This window comes from Colletotrichum navitas, assembly GCF_030913465.1.
Source record: "Colletotrichum navitas strain CBS 125086 chromosome Unknown LY79scaffold_46, whole genome shotgun sequence".
Classification (NCBI taxonomy): domain Eukaryota; kingdom Fungi; phylum Ascomycota; class Sordariomycetes; order Glomerellales; family Glomerellaceae; genus Colletotrichum; species Colletotrichum navitas.
Genome location: NW_026850592.1, coordinates 148,173 through 164,125, shown reverse-complemented (window position 1 = coordinate 164,125; position 15,953 = coordinate 148,173). Strand labels below are relative to the sequence as shown.

General features: G+C 56.5%; 6 protein-coding genes across 6 annotated transcripts; 3 read left to right on the top strand and 3 right to left on the bottom strand.

Moving 5' to 3' along the window:
- Positions 1-82: 82 nt before the first annotated feature.
- Positions 83-910, bottom strand: LY79DRAFT_559173 (uncharacterized protein). The gene has a single exon (XM_060558232.1). It carries the CDS (start codon positions 870-872, stop codon positions 360-362), a length of 513 nt encoding a protein of 170 aa, XP_060412289.1. The 5' UTR covers positions 873-910; the 3' UTR covers positions 83-359.
- Positions 911-1,531: 621 nt separating this feature from the next.
- Positions 1,532-3,441, top strand: LY79DRAFT_671193 (uncharacterized protein; the record flags this gene model as incomplete). Its single annotated transcript, XM_060563883.1, has 2 exons — positions 1,532-1,619; positions 1,778-3,441. The coding sequence occupies 2 exons, from the start codon at positions 1,532-1,534 to the stop codon at positions 3,439-3,441; spliced, it is 1,752 nt and encodes a 583-aa protein (XP_060412288.1).
- A 191-nt stretch (positions 3,442-3,632) lies between these two features.
- On the bottom strand, positions 3,633-4,912 carry LY79DRAFT_559169 (ribosomal protein S8). The gene is made up of 2 exons (XM_060558231.1): positions 4,795-4,912; positions 3,633-4,739 (listed from the first exon to the last, which is right to left on the bottom strand). Exon 2 carries the CDS (start codon positions 4,604-4,606, stop codon positions 4,115-4,117), a length of 492 nt encoding a protein of 163 aa, XP_060412287.1. The 5' UTR covers positions 4,607-4,739; positions 4,795-4,912; the 3' UTR covers positions 3,633-4,114.
- A 950-nt stretch (positions 4,913-5,862) lies between these two features.
- On the top strand, positions 5,863-7,613 carry LY79DRAFT_591628 (uncharacterized protein; the record flags this gene model as incomplete). The annotated part of the gene is made up of 3 exons (XM_060561304.1): positions 5,863-5,900; positions 6,063-6,229; positions 6,331-7,613. The coding sequence occupies 3 exons, from the start codon at positions 5,863-5,865 to the stop codon at positions 7,611-7,613; spliced, it is 1,488 nt and encodes a 495-aa protein (XP_060412286.1).
- Positions 7,614-8,821: 1,208 nt separating this feature from the next.
- On the bottom strand, positions 8,822-10,891 carry LY79DRAFT_591627 (uncharacterized protein; the record flags this gene model as incomplete). The annotated part of the gene is made up of 4 exons (XM_060561303.1): positions 8,822-9,321; positions 9,404-10,147; positions 10,207-10,352; positions 10,416-10,891. 4 exons carry the CDS (start codon positions 10,889-10,891, stop codon positions 8,822-8,824), a joined length of 1,866 nt encoding a protein of 621 aa, XP_060412285.1.
- Positions 10,892-11,651: 760 nt separating this feature from the next.
- On the top strand, positions 11,652-12,638 carry LY79DRAFT_671189 (uncharacterized protein; the record flags this gene model as incomplete). Its single annotated transcript, XM_060563882.1, has 2 exons — positions 11,652-11,865; positions 11,932-12,638. The coding sequence occupies 2 exons, from the start codon at positions 11,652-11,654 to the stop codon at positions 12,636-12,638; spliced, it is 921 nt and encodes a 306-aa protein (XP_060412284.1).
- Between the last annotated feature and the right edge of the window lie 3,315 nt (positions 12,639-15,953).

The following is a 15,953-nucleotide window of genomic DNA, read 5'->3' as shown; positions in this document are numbered from 1 at the left end:
TTTGGTGGGTACCCAGCATACGGCACCACGCGGAGAGAGGTACTTGTACATACGTTGGGACGCGACTGGAGGAGCTGTCACACGCTCGGTACGAAGTACGGTACCCTGTACACTTTCGCAGCATTGAGCTGGCGGCGGGACGGTTTGCTAGCTAGCGTGATTACATAGTTTACATAAAGTAAACTGTCCAACACCAAGTAAATCTACCTAGTGTAGGTAGGCACTACGCCGTGGCAGCACGAGCATGTGCATCCATCCATGGGAACCCCTGAATTGCTAGCACACACCCACCCACCCCTCATCGACGGTCCAAGGTTCACATCACCACCACCAGTCGAACTGAACAAGACGCCGCCGCCCTATGAAGAGGGGGAAGGGGAAGGAGGCGAAAGGCGAGGGGAGGGGAAGGGGAAGGGGAAGGGGAAAGGGAAAAGACGGGATCGAGCCTCGGAGCGGGCAAATAGAGTGGCCTCTCGTGCGCGTGGCGTGCAGCTAGGTATTCCCTCATCCTTCTCCTCCTGATCGATCCAGTCCCTCGAATTGTGAATATGATTATGGGGGTGCCCGTAATTTAAATGCCAGCCCTGAAGCGCAGCAACCTCACTTCCCCTTCCCGAACCACCTACCGCCCTGTGCCCCGATGGCCGCCTACCTTTTGACTCTTGTCCCCCTCCACCTCTTGCTCTGCTAAAGTCCGAGGATACGTCTGGGTTTCCAATCGCCTTGTCTCGACCGTCTGTTACTTTGCAACTTCTTCCCCTTTGCATCTGCTGGCCCAACCCACAAACAAAACCACCGACGATCGCGACCACCGGGGCCTGGGAAACGAACGAGACTTTGGCTGAGACACCCAAACAATAACACGTACCCATTCAGACACACTCTCTTTCTTTCCCTCCCTATCTCTCTCTCTCTCTCTCTTTCTCTCTTGCTCATCCGACATATCTTGCCCATTTTACACGGAAAGGCCTGTGCTGCAGCTGCAACCTCTCATTTGCTCTGCTCTGCTCTACTTTGCTCAGTTCAAACCTCGCTGCCATCGATCATGCATCCCCAGCTGTCATAGCAACTCGCTATTCCTCCCATCCAAGCCTCGCTCGCCTAAACGCTAATCCACCATCACCACCACCACCATCACCACTACCGACTGTCCAAGGCTCCTTGTCTTGCTCAAGTGACACCGCTGGCGATATTCTTGCCCGCTTGCCCTGAAAACCCTCCGTCCAAGCAAGCGTCTGGTTCGCGACTCCGTGTTTGCCCTCCGACCCGGCCCGGAAGACGTAGCTGCAGACCCGGCATGCGCTTTCCTTTCGGAAACACGCCAATTCCGAATCCAGTGTCGTAGCCGACCCATCGCACCCTCTGCGCGCACGCGTTTCGCCCTTTCTTTCCTCAACATCCGTGTAGTTCCAAATCAGTTCGCTCCGTCGCAACTCCCAATCTTCCTTGCTGCATTGCATCCCCTGCCGCTCTTTCTCCCGCCATTCCCTCCTGCAACCAGTCGCTATCGAGCGACCTCAACACCGCAGCCATGTCGGCCGTCAAGAACCTCCGTGCCATGTTCGAGCAGAAGGCTGACACGAGCCCCCCGGATCGTGGAAGGTCTCCTGGCCTCTCCAGTAAGTTCTCCAACCTGCCTGGTTCACAGGTGCAGCTACATTTCATGACGTCGACTCGGAAACGTTCCCCCGCCGCAAAGTTGCTGCCTTGTCCATCCATTCTATAAACGCTACGTGTCCGCCGTCTCGAGCTCGACTAACTCGCATTCTCCCTGCAGGTGGCACCGAGACCCCTCCCCCCGCCCGTCCCCTCTCCAAGATCCGAACCAGCTTCGTTGCCATCGAGAAGGACGGAAGAATGGGTCTTCGCCGAGACCCCAGCAACGATTCGAACGGTAGCTTGTCCCAGCGGCGGCTAAGCGGTCACACCGAGGGCGAGGCGTCAGTGTCGGGCTTGTCGGATAAGACCATAGCCACCGAGGACACCTCTGTCGGCTACAAGACCAACATTGTTGGCAGCCCCATTCCCGAATCCCCTCGCCGTCCCGACACAGACAAACCCACAAACGGGGCTTCACCTCAAAACTTCGGGGCCCTGACTGATCACCCGAGCCACAACCCCGACAAGCACGTCGATATGGAGACCCCTACGCCAGAGCTTCTGCCTGGCGACCCGACACAAATCCCTCCCCAAACCACCGCCGCCAATGGCGCGGCCCCGGCAAAGGCCCCCAAGACTGGAACCCCCAAGACTGAACCCCCCAAGGGCTCTACAAAGCCTCCCAAGAAGATCCCTGCCCAATTGGCACCCCCCGCTACTATCACGAGAGCAAAGACACCTACAAGGTCTCCGATCACTGCAAAGACGCCCACCACAGGTGCTGCAGCCTCCAAGCTGAGTGCTCCTAAGCCTCAGCACGAAAGCTCCAAGAAGACATCTGAAAAGACGGCCACTAGCACGGCAACGGCCGCAGCCACAGTTACACCAAAGTCTGGTGCAAAGCCCGCTGGATCCAACAAGAAACCTACCCCTATTCACGTTTCTCCCGGCAGCGGCACAGGCTTTGTCAAACCCAAGGTCAAGTCACCCACAAAGCCCGTTAAGCTGCCTGCTTCCCTGATGGCCCCAACGGCTGCGTCTGTCTCCAAGGTCAGGGAGACTCCCCGTGAGACCCTTTCACGCGCTTCTGGCAACCAGGGCCGCCCCGCTAGCAGAACCAGCACGGCTGGTGCTGGGGCCCCGCCCAAGACCTTGAGGCGCCAGAACTCGGTCATCAACCGCCCCAGACCCAGCATTGGCCCGCCCCCGAAGAAGCCCCTTCAGGACCACCCCATCACCAAGAAGGAAAAGGAGATCGATGAGAGCTTCTTGGCACGCATGATGCGCCCCACAGCAAGCTCCAGCTCCAAGCTGACGGAGAAGGCCCCCGTCACTCCTCCCAGGAGCCGGAGCGCAAGACCCAGCAGTAGCAAGAAGTCCTCAACTTCAAGGAGCCCCAAGAGAGCCCTTTCCAGACCCTCGGCATCTCGTGCGGGAAGCCCCTTCACGAAGAGGGAGGCTCCGATCAAGCAAGTTGCGCCCGAAACCGCCAAGGTTGAGACGGCGGAGGCGGCTGCTAACCTCGCCGAGCAAGCCGAGGCCCCTAGAACCCCCGAGGCTAAGGCTCCCGCCACGCCGGAACCCATCGTCGAAGAAGAGGAGGCTGAGGCCGCAGCACCCGAGGCTGAGGCTATCGTCGAACACCACGTCGAGGAGCTGGATTCTGACGCCCTCGCCCAGCAGACTGCCGAGCTCTCGCTCCAAGAAGGCGAAGCCGAGGAACACAATCTAAAGACACCTGACGAGTTCGAAGAGCTGCTGGCGGACGAAAAGGAGGACAAGGAGGAGGCGGTTCCCTCCCCCGGTGACACGACCACTGAGGTCAAGACCGAGACCGCATGAGGAAGTCAAAGAGTGGCGGTGGCGATTGTATAGTTTTAGAACAATTGGGGTGTACCATGATACCTGTCCGACAAAAGGCGTAAATTATTTCGTTCTAGAGAGTTTTTAGGGTTCCGGAGTGCGGAAAAGCCGGGTCCACAAGGCCCAAGATTAGTTAGTTATTGAGAATGATTACCAGTTGTAACAGGAATCACCAACGGCCAGACCACTGTAGCAAAGGTGGGGAAATCGTCTGCTGGCGTCTGTGACTTTCGCCCTGTAATAGTAGTGATTTCGATCGCCGCCGTGTACATCCCGTCATCGGTTGCCGGGGTGGGATGGGGACCAACACGACAACGCCACGAGCACCAGGCAATGAAGAAGCTCATAATGGTGTGTGTTCATGTCTTCTCTAGAATACAAATTTTGTACATATATGAAGGACGATAATCCTACAGGGCTCCCGCTGGATGGCTTCGAGGCACTGCCCTATGGTGCCTTTCTTTTTCTTTTTTGATTCCCAAATACTCCTTTTCGAGCCCCTTTCCCCTCCAACATCCCCTGCGTGGCCACGATAATCGTTGTCGACTCAAATGATTCCGTTTCCCCAAGTCGATGGGGGCGAGGGAGGAAGGAAGGGAGGAGGTTCTTCGTCATCTTCTTTTTTTTTTTTTCCTCTCCCCTCTTATATAATTTATCTCGCACGGCACAAGACAATACCGCCGACTTTCCTGGCCAGGGCCTCCCTCGCCTCCAAGACGCCCCTGTCGGTGGAGACGAAGAGGCACTCGCCGAGGGCGAGGCCCTTGACGAGACCGTTCTTGCTGTTGAAGCCGCGGACGACGAGCTCGAGGTCCTCGATGTGGACGCGGATGGGTCGCGTGGGCTTGGTGACCATGCTGAGGCCCTTGAGAACGGGCTCGTTGTTCCAGTACTTGAGGCCGAGCCAGAGGCGGCGCGTGGCGACGTTGGCGGTGGTGACGGGCGCCGGGTTCTTGCTCATATCTTCCGGGGAGGGGGGCGTGGGGCCGCCGCGGTACAGGGAGGAGAGGAAGCCGGAGCGGTGGAGGGCGAGGGCGAGGTTGAGGTTCTGCTTGGTGTTCATGACCGAGGTCATGCCGAGGCGGGCGCGGGAGGCGTTTTGGAGGTGGGAGCACATGTTGATGACGTTTGTGAGGCCGCCCATTGTGGTTTCGGGCTGAGCCGGCGGCTCAGGGAACGCTGTTCGGTGATTTGGGGGGAGGTTCGGGTGTCGTGGAATAGGGGAGAGAAGGGAGGTTTGTGAGGCTGCGCAGCGAGAATGGAGGTCGGTCGCAGGTCTCTTGAGGACAGTTAGCGTGTGAATTTCCCGAGCAATTGGCGGGCTGTAGCTACCGAAAGGGACGTCAGTCGGAAATCAATATGATTAATTCTCCGTCAGAGGTCGGAAAGGAGTATGCTGCGCGTCGACTGGACTGGAGAGCTCCGGGGGGTTGCACGCGAGGGATGATCCGTCACCTAACAATCGCGATAGGGAAGCTATCGCCAAATTTTTGGGACACACCAACGTTGAACGATGACTAAGGCACACTTCAAGCCGGGTCCGTGCATCCACGGCCCCCTTTGGGCGGCCCCACTCGCCCGGCCAAGGCGTGACCAACTGGAGGTGCAAAATCCCACTCCACTGTCTTGTCACTGGCGGCTCCTCTGGCCCCCGGCCGGAACCCGTGATTGGCTCGCGTCGACGTCCTGTAAGCGCCGGGTCGACCACTCGATGCGGCCAGAAACCTGCAGCTTACCACCACCCCATGCAACCTCGCAGCACGCATGCACGACCGGCACGCACGCTGGAGCTTGAGGAATGGCGGGACGGGATTGGGCTGGACATGGAGGGGTTCTCCGCGGGCGGCGCGAGGCCGCTGGACCCAGTGGTCTTTTGGGCTTTCTCTCTCCTCTGGCATTGCGGTCTGAGTTACCGAGTGGTTCCAAAGATAAAGGGCAAGAAGGGAGGGCAGCGTAAGCGAGAGAGAGACAGAAAGTCTCTCTCTGTACGTGTGAGAGGGGAGAAAGAGAGAAGGAGAGAAATAGATCTCGGAAAGCTCTTGGGACTCCTTTTCTTTCCTCTTCCCGAGAGACCTGATATTCAGACCTACTTAGAAACCACCAACCCACACAACCGTCACCGAAACATCACTTTGTCCGGAACTCTTGTCCTTCCTCATCTCAACGGGTGCCACACTCTCCAGTCGCCTTTCTCGCACGACGACTGCTGCGCAATTTGCCTGCTGCCGCCCTTGGCTACTGACCGAGGCGGGGTAATCCCACAGCTTGCGCCTCTCCTGCGCCTCCGAGATCTGATCATTGCTGCTCCCTGGCCGCGGTCGCCCGGGGGTCGGTGGCCTGCTGCCCTTGAGGAAAGGCTATTCTTGGTGTTGTTTTACTCTCGGCGATTCGGGGCCCAAGATGGCGACCCAGCCGGGCGAGGAGAATGTTGCTACTCTGTGAGTTTTTATTCAAGCCCCGTCCGTTCTCGCCTAACAAGCCGCCTTAATTTGTGCTCTTCGTCAACGACCAACTACCGGCTGCTCGAGATCAAACGGGCTTTCGGTCCCGGACGGAACAAGTGTAGGAAAGATGGCTGACTGGTCCGTCGCGCTTAACAGCTTCGGAGACGTTCACTATTTCTACGGCCCGCCGACCAGCAATCCGCCGCACCACCGCTTCGACAAGGGCTCCTACATCTACCTGTTCGAGAACGCAAACGACCGCCGCGCGCGCATTGAGATTGCAAACAAACCCGGCACCGAGGACCAAGATGCCTTTGACGGATGTTGGTGATCCCCCTGTCCCTCAACCTTTCTCTGAAGCCTCTCCCCCTCAGGGGTACAGCTTGACGACGATGCGGGGCAACGGCTGACAATGAGCTGGCAGTCTTGGACAAGACGCATGTCCGGTACTCGTACAACCACCAGTGCATGGTGACTCTCACAGTCGGCGAGACGACGAGCCAGATGGAATGGCACCTCCCGACTTACGACCCCCAGAACCAGAACAAGTACCACTACAAACTCCACTCGCTCGACATCTACTTCTGGAAGGCCGAGGACGCGCTGCAGTTCGTCAACGGGATCCGATTCGTCCTCCCGCCGTCGCAGGTCGAGATCCTCGACGAGCCTCAGCACCAGCAACAGCATCATCATCTCCAGGCCCGCCAACCTGCTGCCCCCATGAGCTCCGTCGTGCAGCAGCTCGAGCACGTCGCCATATCAGACCCCACCTACGGGACGCCCGGCGCCGCCTCCCATACCGGGCCGCCGAGCATTCCGGGTCCTCCTCCGACGTCGGCTGTCCCGGCTCCCGAGCAGCAACAGCAGCAGCCCGCAAGCTTTGTGCCAATGGCATACAACCCCGCCGCCCCTGCCGCTCCAGAGGCCATCCGCCACAGGGAAAAGACACCGCCCCCGGACGACGGCGTCATCGATCCACTGGCCGCGGCCGTCGCTTACGACGCACAGGCCCCGTTCTCGCCGGGCTTCGTCCCGCCTCCCGGCTTCCAGAGCGCGCAGGGCGTCGGCATCGCCGGCGCGGGCCTGCCTCCCCCGCCTCCACCACCGCAGCAGCAGCAGCAGCAGCAGCAGCAGCATTTTGGCGCACCACCCACCCAGCCGGTGCTCCAGCGCGCGGCGACGATGCCCGCGCACGCCGTCCACAACGGCCTCGCTTCCCCGGGGCTGACGAGCCCCTACGGAAGTCCGTTCCCCGCGTCACCGGGCTTCCAACCACCGCCGCCACCGCCGCCTGCCCAACAACAACAACAGCAGCAGCAGCAGACCACCCCACCGGTACAGCAAACGTTCCAACCCACACCTCCGCCGTCTTCGTCGTCACAAGCCACGCCTTCCATCGCGAGCCCCGGCCCGACTGCGGCGCCTGCTGCTCCTGCAGCGGCTGCGACGCCATCCGTCGCCCCGCCGGGCGGCTTCTTGCAGTACTCGTACGCCGGCAGCAACGGCACGGCAACGCCTCAGCAACAGCCGCGCGCTTTTGACTACTCGATCCACGCGCAGGCGTACCGACCGACGGAGGCGGAGGCCAGCGGGTACAAGGGCTACATGGGCAAGCAGGACCCGTCAGGGAAGCTGGAGCAGAACATGGGCCGGTTGGAAAAGGGCGTCACGGGGATGTTGAGGAAGTTTGAGAAGAAGTTTGGTTGATTCGGGGCTTGTTGCTCAGTGAGCGAGGTGGAGGAGGGGTAATGGAAAGTTTGCCTGTGGAGTATGTAATATGCATGGTAGGAGCAGCTGTGCCTTGCTAGGCAGGGCCTGTATGCAAGAAATATGTTGGAATCTGGCCAGTCGCCGCTGGATGAATGTGTCTCGGAGGGGTTTCGTATCGATACATTGTCTCTCACACTCCGAGAGAAGAAGCTATATGGGGATCTGAAATGTACCAACTCTCTGTTCTTTGAAAATCCTCCGACTATACAGGACTGGTTCGGGCCTATGGCCTCGTATCGTGTGTGTGTGCGCGCGCGTGTGTGTGTGCTTAGAGCTTCTGCCGGCGACGACTTTTACTTCGGCCTGCTAGCCAATTCACCAGCGAACAGCCACCTCCGTTATACGACTTCAACGGTCAATAAGCACGTACGTGACTTGCAACAGGTTTTCAGACAAGAAAACCTCCCCTACCTCCCCCCCACATCCAACCAGACCAGGTGAACTTGCCCACGGGCACGCCGCTGTCAAAACTCAACTCGAGACGTTCATCATCCGCACGTACACGTACCAGGCCTCTATGGTCTGCGCCGCCTCGTCCATAACGTCCGCAAAGTACGCAGGGTCGCCCAGGCTCCCCATATACTCTGGGTCTTTATCGCACACTAGCGTCTGCTTATGAACCAAGATCCTCTGCCAGGGCCCCTGGGTCAGCCTGATATTTGGCCAGAAGCTCTAGGCCAAAGATCGCCACGAGGCATGAAAGCCAGTTCTGATAAAGTCTCGATGTGCCGTACGAGGAACATAATGATCACATGGCTGGGAGAGACCCCACGGGTTCCAGATTGTCGCCCTTCAAGTCATGATGAACAAGGTCAAGATGTTGGATGTTCTTGTGCCCGGAAGGATGATGATCTACTATTTGTATTGTTGTGTCAGCAGTGTTGGTTCAAATTAACGAACACACATTGCGATAATGTTCGTCTATCCAACTCGACTGAACATTCGGGACATGGCCTGTCGTTTGTAACGAGGAAATACAGACATGGAGCTAGCCGAGCGCTGTAGCTAGTTCATCATCGGGTGCTCGTTGCGGTTTGACTACGTGAAATCACATGCCACCCTTGCCCCAAGTGTCTATGGTAAAGCGACTCCAATAGAAAGGCATTTACGCGTGACCACTCTCGCGCGTCTTTCGCCGCTTAGATTCAGCTAGACGGTCCATCAGTTCTCCTCACGAATCGCGGTCCGCTCTCGTCCATCTGGAGCTGGAGCCGTAGCTCCTTCGCCGCATCCTTCAACTCCGCGTCTCCCATTATCTGCCAGTCCTTCAGATGCTCGCGGCTGTCCGGGTCCAGCCGCAGGAGCAGCGTGGCAAGCGGACTGGTACGCCACGCCTTGATGTTCGCCCGGCGGGTCTTGATCACGACGCCGATAAACAACACCAGCCCGAGTGCCCAGACGGCGATGGGCGCAGAGACGTACTGCCATTGAGCCTTGCAGATCTGCTGGGGTGCCCTCGTCGTGCCATTGAGGCGATTCGGGGAATCGATCATCTGCCATGTCTGGAGCCTGAAGGCGTTGGTGAGTCCTGCGGCCGCCTTGTTCATACCGCATACAACCCCGGTCTGCTTGGCAGTTGTTCCGTTGCCATCGCAGTATGGGGATGTCCAAGTTCCGTTGACCGTATGGGAGTAGATAGTGCGAGCTGCCCCCCCCCCCCCCCCCCCCCCCCGAGGGAAGGTAGGATTCCGGATCTGTGTCAGTAGGGTTGGTATAAACGTATCCACTGAGCTCTTCCGCAAGGTATTTCTTCAAAGCGTCGTATGCAGCTGGTTCCATGTAGGGCGTCGAGCCATACGAATCCTTTTGCTGAGCTGGTATGTTTTTGTTGACGCCGGGGTCGTCAAAAGTGATATAAACATAGCCTCCCGAAGGATCCTTGTAGTAGTTGTCCCACTGCTGAGTGATGTTAAGAGAGGGTATGACTCCATTGTCGGAGCGCAATGAGTTGCCGCTGGTCTCGGCTTCCTGGGGGTTAATCTTGAGGTTCTGTTGCTGGACGCAAGGGATAATCGCGCATTCGTGAGCAGAAAGCGGCGAGTCCTTTGTGATCATGAAGGGCTTCGATAGCGTGGAGCCCTCAGAGGGATACTCCGCGATGGATTGAACCAAGGCCAATGGTGACGAGTAGTTGGAAGCAAGGGGGGACATCGTGGTGTTCATCAACATGACAACTCTATGGGGATAGTCCGCGCCAGTGCTGTTGAGAGAAAGGCCGTTAGGCAATGCTACATTGCACCCTCCCGTTTCAGTGAAGTCGTCTTGGTTCGTGACCACCGGGGTACAGGTGCGTGTAAGAAGATGACTGATATCTGTGCAGCGGCTGCAGGCTGCGATGGTGTAATAAGGGTCCCAGTAACAGTCGCCTGTTTTGCACTTGAGCGCAGGAACAGCCCAATCGACGGATGCGTCTTGCAATGCCTCACCAACCGCATACTGAAGTGGTGTTTCGATCACTTCAACCGACCCTCCTTCAACCCCGTAAGTCAGTACATTGCATGGGAGACCAAGTCGTGCAGAACTAACGTACCTGTGCCTGTATAGGCCCATGAATAGGAGAGGAGGGCGTCTTGGTTTACCTTATTATAGTCGACGCTGAATGTAAGGAGGTTCTGTACGAAAGGGCCATATGCTAGAGCTAGCAGTGACGCCAGTCCTCCCAATACTGCTAAATGCCTGTAAAAACGATTGTTAGGTATGACCGAACAAACAAGAGCGCTCATGTTGTGGTAAACTTACTTGAACCTGAGTTTCCAAATAAGCATGGCACTGCCGAACTTTCCACGAGAAGCAGAATCGAAAACCTCAAGGTCGGCTAGTTTGCGATCCTGCTCCATGAACCACAGGTACTTCAGTTGACCCAGGCTCTTCGTCACGGGGATCATGGCACATGTAGAGCCTAGAACCGAGAGCATGGAGAGCAGAGAATTGATCGTCAGTCTGAACTTTTCTTTTCTGTACGGGACCTTGGCTTCCCAGTCTGGGACTTGTTTCCCGTCAAAGTGGGAGACAACCATGCAGATAGCGACGATTGCGAGGCCTGAAATCAGGATGCCGAAGACCTCCCAGACGTAGTACCACTCCTCGAACAAAGAAGTGGCTCGCTCGAACAAGGACTTGTTCTCGTTCGACTCTTGCCCGAGGGTCGACGATGTCGGAGACGACTTATCGACAGGCCGTTCGGTGACAGGAACATCGGTCTTTTCAGAAGCCATGGTGAACAAACGACTTTGATAAGATTCAACTGTTAAAAACCGAGAAATGGGGAAAACAGCAAGTCAAGGCTGCACTAGACACACAGAACCATTCAATTGCAGAAGTCCTGTTTGTGACCCCAAATATATTTATGATTGTGCAACTAGGCAAGGTATTAGACTCAATAGAGTGACTAAACGGCTTAGCCGTGGCAAGCCTTTGTCGATGCGATTGTGCTCGGCCAGAGTAGATCGATGTAGGTGTGAAGGGCCTGGGCTTTGCTAGTTCACAAGGAACGAGCAGTTCAGCCGCATGTTAGACCGAACTCAATCCGGTGTCTCGGGTCGGGTAGGCCTCTGCAACGATTTGGCTTAAGCCACGAACGAGCTTCGGCGATGCTAGACCGACTAGAAGAATAATAGCTCGGTACCTAGTTTCGAGTTCTGCGAATATTAGCTGAGACGACGGGCGATGAGCCCTCAAGAGTGGAAAAGAGTGATGAGCCGGCTAGCTCGAGTAAGTCAGGGCCACGAGGCCGTCAATTGTTGGGCTTCCTACATCGACCTGTCCAGAGCCTTTTGCCTCTTTTAAATACTCTACAGTATTCGGTCGCACCGAGAGCTGACTATCTAGCGGCGAAGTCGGGCATTCCGATGTTTGAGGCCAGACCATCTTGTGAACGAGCAGGGAGCCCGTGTCTGTTGGCTATATGTTGACGTCCATGTTGTCTTCGGAGCGGCACTGCAACCCCAAGATCTGCGACATCTTCCCTAAGCTACTATGGCGAGCAACAATATGGTCATCGACATCGAGAAGGTCGCGGCACCTCAGCCGGCTGAGCCCTTCGTTAAGGTGACGTCCATCTCCGCCCCCTCGGCCAGGTCCTCCGTCGACATTGTTCAGCCGGGCATCAATCGTGCTAGCAAGTTCACCTTGGATGAAGACGAAATGATGGGGTTGGATGGAACTGCGGGCACTCGCGAGAGCCTGGGTTGTATGTACGAGCGTATCTGGAGCTTCAAAGCTCTCCTCCGCTAGGCTCGACACTTTATTCCGGTAGCCGCCCTCTTGGGCATCCCAGTCGGGCTGCTCGCAACCGTCTATGCGAACCGTCGTGCCGATGGAGTCAGGCTCCTTGGCCTCTTCGTCTGGCTCGAGGTTGTTTGGGGAAGCCTGTGGCTTTCGAAGTTGATCGCCATGCTCATGCCGACAGCATACGTCTTCGTCTGCGGCATCGTCAACTCGGGCACCCGAAAGTACCACCCCATCGTTCGAAAGATCGAGACCTCCATCTCACTCCTTCTCTGGACCATCATCGCCTACGCAACCACCGTGCCTGTCTGCATGGCATTCGACTCTAAAATAGCGCCACCCAAATGGTTGTTGATCTTGCAGAAGGTTGCGCTGGCTTCCATCGCCGTGGCGGCCATGCTCCTCATCCAGCGTTTCGTCATCCAGCTCATCAACATCACCTACTCGGCAACGCAGTTCACAACTCGCATTGCGGAATTGAAGCGCCGGATTGCCATGCTCGACACGCTCTACGGATCGTCGACGCGCATGTACCCGCCCTTCTGCGACCGGTTCGCGCAGGATGACTACACAATCATCACCGGCGAGATCCAGCCCAAGGAGAGCTCACCGAGCAAGCTCCTAGCCAACGTGCGCATGGCGGGTCGCGAGGTGGCGCAAGCTTTCGGGCAGATGACGGCCGACATATCGGGGAACAACTCGCTTTTCAATACGGACCGGGAGGAGGTGGCGTAACCCTAGGTGATGAGGCAAGGCCAACGTACCAGGTCGTGATGAGCGAGGAGACAGCTGCGGCTGCGAAGCGTAAGCTACAAGATGACAAGAACGCGCCAAAACCCCTGTCGGTGGTCTCGTCCGGCATAGATAATGGCCTAGGATCGTTCTTGGGGGTAGTACGACGGACATGATGACTACTGGGTATTGTCGTATAGGTTGATGCAGATCATGCCGAAGCTATTTCGCGCGAAGGAAAGAACTTATCCTTACCATAAATTCTATAGAAAGGAAGTCGGACTCTTCGTCATTGCGGTCCCAGATACGTGAGCAGCACATGTAGTTAATAGCGCTACTCACCATATCACTGTGTCTCGCGAGCTCTTCAGTCAATGACTGAGATATCAGAAGAACCGCCATGATCTACGTCTGCTTCACCTACGCTGATGCGCCAAGTTGATCGTCGCAGCCATAGGTCTGAATGCCAGTGCTCGACATGATAGGCTAGGTACCCATCAGAGAAAATGGCTTCGACTAGTCTACAGAGAGCATAGGCAAAACAAGATGGGTCGCCTTATCAGAGAAACAAGGCCGTCAATGCGGTTGGTTCGACGTTTCTACGTCACGCACGCATGCAATCAACAGCGTGGTGGGTGACCTAGAGAAGGATTGCACAACTTTTTGGGGGCTGTATTACCACCACCACCATCACCACCACGGGTTGGTAGGTTCTCTGGGCTCGGCATGCCATGGCGAAGGAGCGGGATACGAGATGGGCCATACTCCGCCAGCGAACTGCGGCTGGAGGGGAGCAAGTCTCCTCGCACTACCACTGTTTCTCCTCTCGCACGAGGAATTGGGCTTCGACTCGCTCTACCAGATCTGTCTTGAATCAAGCCACAGCCCATGGAGGTAGATGACTTCATTTATTACAACGTTAGATTAAACGGCGCGTCGAAGATGGTTCTTGTAAGCTACCCGACCCTTGGGTTGTTCGGCTTGAGACCCGTTGGCATAGTTGTGTGCCACCCCCAAACTCGATGCTTTCATGGAGGAGGCCGATACGAAAGCCACCGCAATGCCATCGTCGATATGATGGAATCAATACCATCATATCCGTCTTGGAGGGAACGGACAGCGAATGGCAGCGCACGAAGGGGCGCTTTGGTGCCACTTGATGGCTTACGAACAACGGGGGAAGGATCGAAACTGCTCTGTTTGCCATCAGCACTACCCGCGAGGGATGACGAATAGACGTCGAGAGCTAGGCGATTGGACAGTGGAGGACGGCATGCAGTCTGCAGGCATGTCTCAGACATGGGTGTTCATTGTCTAAGACACCTGCATCAAGCCGGCCTTTCGTTCCTGGATAGAGTCGTGCCCAGTCAAGTCTTAAAGCAATCATGCAGTAAAACCAGGATATGGGCATGGGAGGGACGGATCTCTAGAGAGCATTCAATTCAAGGCAGCATTTGCGAAGGCTGGAAATGTAGTCGAGCTGATGTGGTTGGGACGCCCCCCTCAGCCACATAGAAGATAGACGTGGCATGGTGCGAGACGAGGCGGTGCCCGAGACGGTGGGGCACGTTGGGCGTCTCGGCGGAGGCTGCGACAGGCTGCCTGCCTGGTTCCCCGATGGCTGGCGGTTAGCGGACCACGAGGCACAATGCAACGTCTCGCTGGCTGTGGCGGGGGGCTGAATGGTCGTCGATGGTGTTGATGCCGACACAGCACCGACAGTGGCTGGTGTGAGGTTGTTTTCAGTCACGAAATCACTTGGTCGTCGTTGTTGCCGGAGATAGCACCTGAAGCAAGATCGGAGACAATCGATGATAGGCGTCACATCATATGTAGATTAATATATGCTTGCTACCCGAGTGGGCCCGAGAAACGAGCGATCAAGATAAAAATGAGAAGCTCAAGCCGGATGGCGGCATGGCATCAGCACAGCGAGCTTGTGCTTGGGCAGACCCTTGCTGGCGCTCTAGGTATTTACTGGCGCATGTCAAGAAGGTGGTTTATAAGCGAGATGTGTGCCTCAATGGGGATAAGAAAAGTCGACAGCAAGAGTACCATACCGTAGTTCCCACCAAGGCGAATATATTATTTTCGGGTTGGTGGGAGAAGATGTTTCATCTGATGTAATGCGTGTCCAAGGACCGGGCTGCTGTTGAGCTCGTTCGCAACGCGATGGCGCCAACACGGGGGAGCAACGAGACAAGCGCCAGCACCGCTTAGAACCAACACAGCCTGCCTCAGGCCCCGATAGTCTGGCACCTACCTTACCTTAGCCTGGTCGGAGACTTTCGGTTGGGCTGACTGACGGTTGAAAGCCGATGAGTCGCTGGAGGGGGCTGAGAGGGAAGAGACATAGTGGCGATGGCTTACTCAATGCCCTAGCCGTCACTCGTCCTCGAGCGTGTGGTCCCGATGTGGCATTCTGGGGGCGGCGGCGGAGCTTTGCGTGGCGGACAGAGACGGGTGAAGCCCGGAGCGTCGTTGCGTTGATTGAAGAGGCAAGGTTCTGGGTTGGTCTGTTTGCCAAACGTCAACTTTTGACGGGTGGGAAGATGAACAGGGCCACCTACTCCCTCTCCCCTTGGATGGCGCGCCCAGGCCGTGTACGGTAGTTGCAGTCATCTTGCTGGCTTCTTAGTCGGATGACACGGCGTTGATGCTATAGGCAGCTGAAGACTGTTGGTAGAGGGTGGATGCGTACGCGCAAAGTTAAAGTCTGTCGTCCTGACGTTCCGCCCGTACCGCCGTCCCACGTTGGTTGACGTATGGCATTGAACCAAGCAAGTCGGACTGGTGTGTTGCCATGTGGTCTGGCAAGGATTGGATTTGTCTTGTCTGATATCGAAGATTGACAAATATGACTTGGGAGAGGAGGGGGGCAGTGCCTCAACACAGCACCATAGCCAGCAAAGAGAACAAGAACAAACATCACGGATACACAGTAATGGTACAGGCAGGTCGATAAGTATACGGAGTACCTCGGTGCACGAATATGGTGTTGCGAACGGCCGAGCTGCCTTAGGTAGGTACTTAGGTAGGTACTTAGGCAAGTAGCCTAATCGTACCTACCTATCCGTACCTTAGTAGGTAGGGACCCATGTACGTACACATATCTGTATACGAGCGGCGTGAGGTAGTGTAGTGGGCCCACTGGGGGAAGTATCTCTGCTGCTTTTATGCGACGCAAGGTACTTGAAGGACAGACAGCAGGGCAGGTGGGTACAGACAAGAAGGAAGCGCTAGGGGGTGGTCTAAAAACTGCAACCGCAACCCGCAAGGTGCAATTGCAATTGCAATAGCTGTACGTGTGTACCTACC